This window comes from Nicotiana tabacum, chromosome 4, assembly GCF_000715075.1.
Source record: "Nicotiana tabacum cultivar K326 chromosome 4, ASM71507v2, whole genome shotgun sequence".
NCBI lineage: Eukaryota > Viridiplantae > Streptophyta > Magnoliopsida > Solanales > Solanaceae > Nicotiana > Nicotiana tabacum.
In genome coordinates this window covers 41,453,784-41,464,217 of record NC_134083.1, presented here as the reverse complement: position 1 = coordinate 41,464,217, position 10,434 = coordinate 41,453,784, and the positions used below count along the sequence as shown (strand labels likewise).

Sequence of the window (10,434 nt, the reverse complement as noted above, 5' to 3'; positions counted from 1 at the left end):
GTAACTGACCACTTAATAATTTGTTTGTACCATTATCCCATGTTTAGGGGAGCAATTTTCGGAGTTTATGAACTTAATAATCTAATTAAAAACTTAGAAAGTTGTAATAAATTATATTTGTGAAATTTTCTAAAACAAGTTATATCCTAGTTAAGTGACATATAGTCCTATTTACTAAACTTAAATTTATGCTCTCGGTCAACCGATTTAAGATGAATGAAAATTGCAAGTTGTATATAAAAAAAATTTCAAAGGAAATTTAAACGGGTAATATAATAATGCATCTAAACTGACTATATGACCAGGTTCAGTTTAATGTCTTATCTATATAAACAAATGTCTAATGTTTTAAAGATACGAGGAACAAGACAATTGAGCAATGGCTTCTAAAGAAGAGGGTAGCAGCAGGTCAACCAACCCAGCACTGGATCCGGATCTGAACAACCCGGATAATCCGGGTCTGGTATTTGCCCAGTTTGCAGCAGGCTGCTTCTGGGGAGTGGAATTGGCATTCCAGAGGGTCGAAGGAGTAGTGAAGACGGAGGTAGGCTACTCTCAGGGCCATGTCCACGACCCAAATTACAAGCTCGTTTGCTCCGGTACCACCGACCATGCAGAGGTGATTCGGATCCAGTTTGACCCGAATGTCTGCCCATATACCAATCTGCTTTCTCTCTTTTGGAGTCGTCATGATCCCACCACTCTAAATCGCCAGGTATCAAATTCCTTCATCTCAAAACCTACTTTTCTTTTTAATTCGTTCCAAATTTTAGTTCAAATAATTGATGCTACCTGGTAATCATAATTAAATAATGTTACTGTGTTTGTACTACGAAGAGAATATACAATTTAGGTAACTTTGCATGATCCTTAGTTGTTGTTTACCCGAAAAATCGGATAACGTTAAATTTAGATATGGTTCTAAGGGTATGCGAATCCCTTTGATACAAAATGACAATACAAGTATTTTTGCTATAAAATGAGAATGATGGACGGGAAGACTGAAATGAATTAGAAAAACAAGCACAATGAAATCTTAATGTATCTTGGAGAACTTGCCTCTATTGCAGTCTATCCCTTTTTATAGTAGAGGATAGCTGCTTTATCTATAACAACATAATAAAATAATGCATATAGTGGAGGACCCATGATGATTTGTCTCTTCCTTGATTCTCGTCAAGATTCTCTCCCTCGGTGCGGTTGTAACGGCTCTTGTCTGCGAGCTTGGCACTGGCTCGAGCTCGGTGTTAGGTCGAACCCCCAGTCTTGGTTCGAGTTCAGTTCTGCCTTGGGCATCGATATTCGGGGCCCGTATCGATCGGTGTTGCCCCGTAGTTCGATTCGAACACGGGCTCGATAATGATATCGAGTTTTGCCGTTTATAGCGCGAAGCTCGACGTCCCTACTTCGAAATTCGTCCGAGCTTGTCATGTGGATACCCTTCGATTGAAACGTCATTGTCTCGACCGGCCATTATGACTGAGAATCGGTTTTGACCGTACACAGATAGTCCACTCGTTTCTCGAAAAGGATGTGGCGAGGAACGATATGATTTCCCTGCGGCTCGATCAAATTTATGCTGACGTTTCTATCGAACCCCATCTTGACGTATGTGATAACTGTCCCATCGACTCGGTTTTACCGAAGCATTTAATGTGTGTCAGATGGTGGTCGGCCACCGCTGATACCGAACCGTCATGCCTTAGTCTATAAATAGTCTTTTCATACAACCTTTACCACTTTTGCGCCTTCTCTTCTTTCAAACTTTCTTATCTATCCTCTCTATTTCGCTGCTACGGGGCCGCCCATACCAGAATTTTGGTGCTGTCTATTTCTTCACCTTCCTTTTGCACTCTTTCCTTTCATATCAATGGCGAAAACTTCCAAAACCGTACCTCAGAAGGAGAAAGCTTCTTCCTCACGACCGTCTGATGATAAGGCGCCGGTGGAGCCGTCAGTTCATAACTATGTTCCTGGCCCGTGCACTTTGAAGATCGATTTTAAGGTGGAGAATCCTTCCTCCGTTCCGGGTCGATGTGAACACGTATCGATGTATATGTGCTCCATAACGGAGGATCACCTCGAGGCCGTCCGAAAAGACTGCAATTGGGGTTCTGAGGTCGTGTTGCAAATTCCATCTTCCGATGAGAGTGTTACCACTTACGTGGAGGGGTTTTTAAGTGTTTATACTTATCCGTTCACACTGAGACCCGTCGACCCGGTGATTATTGATTTCTGCAAAAGGTATCATGTCACCCTTGGCCAAATTCATCCCTCTCTATGGCGTATAGTGATCTTGTTGCGTTTATTCTCTATCAAAGCCGGGGGGTTGGATTTTTCTCTGAACCACCTTATACGACTGTATCGGCCTTAGATCTTTCGAGGACTAATCAGACTCCATCGTCGGGCATCGAAGGCTTTGATGTCGAGAATCGATGAAGATAAGGATCGGGGTTGGATGTGTCGTTATATTCGAGTGAAGACCCGTGATCTCATTCCGGAGGAGAAGATGCCGTTCCCTGAAGAATGGAATTTTGACCGTAAGTGATTTTTGTTCACTTTTCATGTCCCTTTCCGATTTTTTCTGATGTCCTTCCCTGATGTTCAGCTGCCCCTTGGATGCCACAAGCGGTGCCTGACCTCGAGGACTGGGTTCGGAAGTTAGCCTCGACCTCCTCTTACGCCGAGCGCGCTTGGCGCGATTTGGCAAAAGGCAGATGGGAGGCCAAGAACCATGGTGAGGTTTGCTTTTTGTTTCCTTCGAAGTATTCTTTGCGTTATATTCGTTACCGATTTCCTTTTGTGCAGGCGTAACCAGGGATGCCGCTTTGAGGCCTTCGAGCGGTGAAGAAGGAAACAAGTCCCAAGTCCCTAAACAGGGGGAAAATAAGAAGCGAAGAGCTTCCTCTCGGTCAGAGGATCCCAAGCCCAAAACTTGAAGGGTGAGGAGAAAAGTAATTGCCCTTTCGATTGACTCGGTCCATCGACTGAGAGAAGAAGAAGAAAATAGCTCCTCGGCTTTGGTAGTCCGATCTACGGAGGCCATCGAGGTTGCCAGAGCTCCCGAGTCGATGGCGGCTGTGGCTGCCGAGGTTGTTTCCGAGACCTGAGTCTCGACCGGAGTACTCCGAGTGATTTGCTCGGGGCTATGACAATGGGTCATTCGCCTTCTCTTCCATCTTTTTCTGAGGAGGCGTTGAAGGAAGCTCGAGAGTTGAAGGCTCCCGATATCGGCGAAGGCTCTGGTGCAGGGGATCCTTTTAGGGATTGTTTTACTTGAGTCGACGATGGTTCTGATATTGGTGACGCTTCTCTTTTATTAGAGGAGGCTCAGCGTTTCATTACTCGGGTAATGATTCTTCCATACTTGGTTTCTTTGTTCTTTTCCATACTTGACTCGTGTTTCTTACTGTGCAGGCCATTAGTAGGTTTCGAGCCGATCTTAGGCCACTGGCTAACAGTGTGAGGCCGAGCTCCGGAAGGTCTCGGGTGAGAGAGATGCCCTGCGGCTTCTTTGCAGCCAAAAGGACGAGGCTATAAAGGACCTCCAAGCGGATTTGGCTAAGGTCCGTGAAGAAGGGGTCGAGCTCGATAAGCAGGTGAGCCTCGTTCTGTTAAAGTATGCGTCTGACTCAACTGTGGAAGTTAACCCTTTGTTGTCTCAGTTGCAGCAAAAGATCGAAAAGATCGGGTTACTTCGAGAAGAAGTTGATCAAATCCGAGCTGAATGCAATCGGTGGAAGGAGGCCCTCGACCACCTGGCAGCGGAAAAAGAAACCATCTTAACAAAGTTATTATCGGCCGACGTTCAACTTTCAAGCTAAGAAGATCGAGGAGCTTGAAACACGACTTGCTGAGGCTAAGGCGGAGGTTGAGTCGTCAAAAGTCTTGGCGGATAAGTCCATTGCTGTATATCGGGCTGATGCTGAGGCTGCTCAGATGGAGACCCGGGAAGCGGCGAAGGCCGCCGATACTCGAGCTCATTGGGTTGCCGAACTTGCCAAGTGTAGGTCTCGGAGGGAGACCCTCGAGGAGATACACGCTCGAGGTTTCGACCTTACCGAAGATGTAAAAAAGGCAAAAGAGCTCGAAGCGGAAGCCTTGGCCTTGGCCTCTGATGATGATGGTAGCAACAGCGGATCTGAGGACGGGGAAGAGCTCGACCATGAAGCTTAATTTCTAATTCTTCATGTTTGCAATTTAATCACGTAGGCAATTTTTGTATATATATGTATAACGAGGTCGACTTGTTTTTGTTTTGTGAAGACTTTTGATCGAATGTTGACCTTGTAATCTCTCTGATCGATCAGATTTGTAGCCCCTGGGTTTGCTTGTTGAGTCGATGATTCAAACTTTGAACGAACATAATCCGTAGGTGTAATGTACTGGTTGAGTTAATGTAAACTCAGAGTAAGAGTAGCTTATTAGCCGTTGAGTGAATGTTTTGAACTTGAAATATTGTAGCCCGTAGGCATAATGGTCGGGTGGGTGCTTGTTCGAACTCGAAATAACAGTAGCCCGTAGGCTTAATAGTCGAGTGAATGTTTCGAACTCAAGATAGTGTGGCCCGTAGGCGCAATGGTCGAGTGGGTGTTTGCTCGAACTCGAAATAAAGATAGCTCGTAGGCTTAGTCGAGTGAATGATTCGAACTCGAAGTAATGTGGCCCGTAGGCGCAATGGTCGAGTGAGTGTTTGCTCGAACTCGAAATAACAGTAGCCCGTAGGCTTAATAGTCGAGTGAATGATTCGAACTCGAAGTAATGTAAGTAGCCCGTAGGCGTAATGGTTGAGTGAATGTTTGCTCGAACTCGAAATAACAGTAGCTCGTAGGCTTAATAGTCGAGTGAATGATTCGAACTCGAAATAATGTAAGTAGCCCGTAGGCGTAATGGTCGAGTGAGTGTTTGCTCGAACTCGAAATAACAGTATCCCGGAGGCTTAATAGTTGAGTGAATGATTCGAACTCGAAGTAATGTAAGTAGCCCGTAGGCGTAATGGTCGAGTGAATGTTTCGAACTCGAGATAATGTGGCCCGTAGGCGCAATGGTCGAGTGAGTGTTTGCTCGAACTCGAAATAAAGATAGCCCGTAGGCTTAGTCGAGTGAATGATTCGAACTCGAAGTAATGTAAGTAGCCCGTAGTCTTAATATTCGAGTGATTATTTCGTACTCGGAATGAAAGTAGCCCGTAGGCTCAATTCTGGTTGCTCAATAAATCTCAAGTCATTGCACATGTGTTTATGTTTGGGCCAATCTATACGAGCATGGTTCATTTTGACCATTTAGCTCTTACAATTTTTCCTGTTGGAGCCCTATTGTTGTGAGATGACTTTCTTGCATCTGAACTCAATGTATTTGAGGGCCCTGATGCCCCCCCGAACCGACCTCGAAAGCACATTTTTCGGGGTTGAGCTTCATGTTATATTTCCGCAGAATCTCGAACGTTTCCTGCAAATGGGCCAAATGGTCCTCTGCGCCCAGGGACTTAACTAGCATGTCATCAATATAGACTTCCATTGTTTTACCTATTTGTTCTTCGAACATTCTGTTTACTAGGCGTTGATAAGTAGCTCTTGCATTTTTTAGCCCGAAGGGCATTACGTTATAACAATACGTTCCATGTCGGGTCACAAATGAAGTCTTTTCCCGGTCGTCCGGGTTCATCTGAATTTGATTATACCCGGAATAGGCGTCGAGAAAGGTGAGGATCTCGTGGCCGGCCGTGGCATCGATCATGCGATCGATGTTGGGCAGTGGAAAGGAATCTTTAGGAAATGCTTTGTTCAAATCCTTATAGTCCACACACATTCTAAGTTTGTTTCCTTTTTTAGGTACTACAACTACATTGGCTAACCATTCGGGGTATTTTACCTCCCGAATGGACCCTATCTTGAGAAGTTTGGTTACTTCGTCCTTTATGAATGCGTGCTTTTCCTCGGACTGGGGCCTTCTTTTTTGCTTCATCGGTCTGAACCTAGGGTTCAAGCTTATATGGTGCGCTGTTATGTCCGGCGGGATCCCTGTTATATCTAAATGGGACCAGGCAAAACAGTCGATGTTATTGATAAGAAATTGAATGAGTTTCTTCCTGAGTTCGGGGCTCAAACCCGTTCCCAGGTATACCTTTCGTTCGGGCCAGTGTTCGATCAATATGATTTGCTCCAGTTCCTCAATTGTTGATTTGGTGGCATCGAAATCATCGGGGGTTACGAAGGATATGGTTCTAAGGGTATGCGAATCCCTTTGATACAAAATGACAATACAGGTATTTTTGCTATAAAATGGGAATAATGGACGGGAAGACTGAAATGAATTAGAAAAACAAACACAATGAAATCTTAATTTATCTTGGAGAACTTGCCTCTATTACAGTCTATCCCCCTTTTTATAGTAGAGGATAGCTGCTTTATCTATAACAACATAATAAAATTATGCATATAGTGGAGGACCCATGATGGTTTGTCTCTTCCTTGATTCTCGCCAAGATTCTCTCCCTCAGTGCGGTTGTAACGGCTCTTGTCTGCGAGCTTGGCACTGGTTCGAGCTCGGTGTTAGGTCGAACCCCCAGTCTTGGTTCGAGCTCGGTTCTGCCTTGGGACATCGATATTCGGGGCCCGTATCGATCGGTGTTGCCCCGTAGTTCGATTCGAACACGGGCTCGATAATGATATCGAGTTTTGTCGTTTATAGCGCGAAGCTCGACGTCCCTACTTCGGAATTCGTCCGATCTTGTCATGTGGATACCCTTCGATTGAAACGTCATTGTCTCGACCGGCCATTATGACTGAGAATCGGTTTTGACCGTACACAATTGTAATGTTATATAGTTGTCGCTCTGAATCTGATTTCACTATGTGCTTAGTTATTTAGTTTGACGACTGACGGAGCGGAGCCAGAGTGTGCTATGCGGGTTCCGTCGAACCCACTAGCTTTTTTTGTTCAAATCTTGTATTTGTCTAAAATATTTATTGAATATGCGCAAATTATTAATGTAGAACCCATTAAATTAAAAGCAGTACAATCCCGAACTCATAAGATTTAAATCTCAGCTTCGCCGTACATTATGTTTTATGTATTCATTTTGCTAACGTAGATAAGAAATCAAATAGTCAATTCATCATCATCATTTGCTTTTTTTAGATCAAAACAAGTGAATCCTCATACCATTATATAATATTGTGTTTCGGGAAGCTTTTGTTGATTGAAAAAACAAGGATTAGTTATATAAAGTTAAGCAAAAGTTTCTATCCCATGCTGTTGTAACTGATGCTTCAATTTTCGTACGGCACGCCATTTACACTCCAAGGTTATACTCTTTCTTTGTCCCGTAGAGTTTTTGAATAAGTAAAATGCATTACCTAACTTGGCAGCTTCATGTGGCAAGAACATCTTAGGAGTTAGGACTCCATCTGATTCTATTAACGATGTAAGGGAAGTTTTTACTGGGAAATTAGCAGAAACAAGTAGTGATCACATAGAAGTAAAATATTGTTAAGTTTCTTCCTCCTTCTTCCTCTGTTTTATATTTCCTTGGGCATCAGCTATCGAAAGGATTTCCTCATGGCAGACTTAATTATTGAACACTCATGATTATCTTAGGATCTATCACACAGGGGTGTTATTGCTGGTTGTTTTCGTGTATCCTCGACCCACTGTCTATTTTTAGTTGGCTTCAGTTACTATGTTTTTGTAATCTTGAGTGAGTTTTTGCGTCTAGCTAGAGTTTAACATTCACAAAGAGCAATATATAGATCTCATGATGATGGCTGTTGCTAGGGTAACGATGTGGGGAATCAGTACCGCTCAGGAATATACTACTATAACGATGCTCAGGCTCAACTAGCAAGGGAATCATTGGAAGCTAAGCAGAAGGAATTTACGGATAAGAAGATTGTCACAGAAATTCTTCCTGCAAAGAGATTTTATAGAGCTGAAGAGTATCACCAACAATATTTAGAAAAGGGTGGTGGCAGAGGTGCCAAGCAGTCAGCTGCAAAGGGCTGCAATGACCCAATAAGGTGCTACGGTTGACTTATTCTTTGTAGCACAAAGAACTTATGAAAGAATTGGCTAGGCATTTGTCTTTGCTTATTTCTACTCTTAAATAAATATGCCAATGGTATGTCAATGGTTCTTGATCTTTCTTACAAGTATTGTCTTTTGAGTGGAAATTATTGTCCTCTTGATCTTTATATCTCCTTATCCAGTGCCTTAACTTGTTGAAGTCCTAAGTGAGGAAGTTTGTGCCTGAAAGCAATATCAAGCATAGTAATACCATTCCTTTGGTCCTCTTGTTGGATTAAACAAGTATATGCCCAATTGTGCACATACCAACTGTTTATTTTGAAGAACGCGTGTTACAGGAAAGGAAATGTTCATTAAATCATATTCCAATGCAGTTTACAGAACGTTATAATGTGACACCATGAAACAAAATGCATCTTATGTTACACATTCTTATGAGTAGTTGCCTATTACTTGCACAGAGACTAAAATAGACACTAAATGAGGCTGAGTGGATAATATGTAACTTAGAGTTCATCCTTAGGTGCCGTTGCAGGAGACCCTGTAGGATTGCTTGATGAAGTCTTGATGGGGTAAGATGGTTGCATTGCTATACCACACAACCCCTCCTCAGCATCAATTTCGCGTTGCATCCTAATGTATCCTTTTTCTCCCCATTCAGGTCCCCACGAGTTCTTCACAATCCAGTATTTGGTTCTGTCAAGGGTTGTGCCATAGCCCACAATTGCCACCCCGTGGTCCAACTCAGTACCACAGTCTCCAGTGAATACACCCTGCCATATTTACAGTACATAAATGTTTATGACTAGTAAAAACTTTTTAACTTGAGATGAATGGTCTATCATTTACCTCAGAGTAGAACTGGAAGTCAGAACCTGAAGCTTGTATAGCTACAGAAACAGGCTGGTTGGCTACTGCTTTAAGTAGGGAACCCTCATCATTAGGAGGAACATCCTCATGTCCGTCAATTGATACCACAGGAGAATTCCTCTGCCAATTCCAAAAAATTCACGCACGTGGATTAGAAACAAGACTGGTTCGATCTGACACCCTACAGATGTAACAGAATCTTACCTTTTGAATATCACACTCGCCACCTTCAGCCATGTATGGATAGTTCTCCTCAGTATTGATGCCTCCCTTCTTCTTAATGAACTCAAATGCCATGTCCATCAACCCTCCATTGCATCCTTGGTTTTGACTAGTGTCACAGTCGACAAGTTCTTGTTCTGATAAAGATACTAACTCATTTGTTTTGATTTGGTTTATCCCCTCTACTGCGACCACAGTTGAAAATGCCCAGCAACTTCCTAGAACAGGCAAAAGGTCAGTTTCCATAAGCTACAATATTTTGAACATATATTGTTTACCCTTTTCTATGTCATTATGCTAGAGTAGTGTAAAACAACATAAGATTGACATGTTACTCCTTTCTTACCACATTTGCCTTGGTCTTTGACAGGAGTAACAGCACCCTTCTTCCTCCAGTCAACAGTGGGAGGGACACTATCCTCGTGAGCATACATGAAAGTTCCATTTGCTCGTGAAGCTCCTAGAAAAGTACGGTGGTGCTTAATCTTGGAACCAGCATAATGGTGTCTGAATTCATGGTTAGTCATGTCTGCAAACTTGTTCAGTTTCAACTTATAAGGCTTATCCTTCTTGTTGAAGTTGTGAACATAGTGTACATTAGCCTTGAACACATTGAACCTCTTGTCTTTCTCGTCAAGGCTCCTCGATACAGTGTGATGGCTTCTCCATCTCTCATACAACTCCCACAATTTTTCCTCAGTCTCTAACTCCTTTTCGTGGAAATCGAAACTCTCACCAAGCCTAAGTACCAAAGCTAAAGCGAAAAGAAGTAGTAATAATTTCTTCATGTTTAAAACTTGACTCAAGATGGAATTAAGGGACTATGACAAGGCTTTTTATAGAAGAGTATTCAAGGAGATAGCGGTACAAATGATGATTATAAATGAAAGAAGTGATGGATTCCTTATGGGAATAAGCAACACTCAACAATAATAGAGGAAGAAGTCGAGATAGTAGAATTATGGAGATGAAGCAATGGGTATACACACTTTGCCTACACAAGCAACGTATTTTATAAGTGTGGTTTTGGGTTTTACGGACTCGAAAAACTTTTTAACAAATAAAGGAGAGAAATGCGAGTCTCAAATCTCAATTAGGCAGTGAGCAGTTATGAATAGCTTATGCTGTATGTTAGAAAAGGTGAAAAAGAGTTTGCAAGTTGAACAAGTTAACGTGTTGATATTAAAAGCGAATGACGAACGTTAGTTATATTGTTAGAGACTCGTCGTTTTGTAGCAAGTTTGGAGAATAAGAATGTGTGTAACCATAACTACTTTATGTGATAACTGAAATTAGTGAGATTTATTTTCTTTTTGG

The 10,434-nt window shown here is 42.6% G+C and overlaps 2 protein-coding genes across 3 annotated transcripts; one reads left to right on the top strand and one right to left on the bottom strand.

Moving 5' to 3' along the window:
• The first annotated feature begins 330 nt into the window (after positions 1 to 330).
• LOC107802995 (peptide methionine sulfoxide reductase-like) lies at positions 331 to 9,724 on the top strand. Of its 2 annotated transcripts, none has more exons than XR_012708644.1 (4): positions 331 to 715; positions 7,777 to 8,119; positions 9,315 to 9,351; positions 9,488 to 9,724. XR_012708644.1 is itself a non-coding variant. In XM_075251744.1 (4 exons), exons 1-3 carry the CDS (start codon positions 380 to 382, stop codon positions 9,316 to 9,318), a joined length of 582 nt encoding a protein of 193 aa, XP_075107845.1. In that variant the 5' UTR covers positions 337 to 379; the 3' UTR covers positions 9,319 to 9,351; positions 9,488 to 9,724. The 2 variants fall into 2 exon arrangements, 1 of the variants encoding a protein (XP_075107845.1); XM_075251744.1 differs by having other exon boundaries at positions 337 to 715; positions 7,777 to 8,018.
• On the bottom strand, positions 8,358 to 9,912 carry LOC107771814 (vignain-like). The gene is given in 4 exon segments (NM_001325118.1): positions 8,358 to 8,798; positions 8,875 to 9,015; positions 9,100 to 9,335; positions 9,464 to 9,912. Coding segments are annotated over 4 exon segments (1,086 nt in total). The 5' UTR covers positions 9,906 to 9,912; the 3' UTR covers positions 8,358 to 8,531.
• Positions 9,913 to 10,434: the final 522 nt, after the last annotated feature.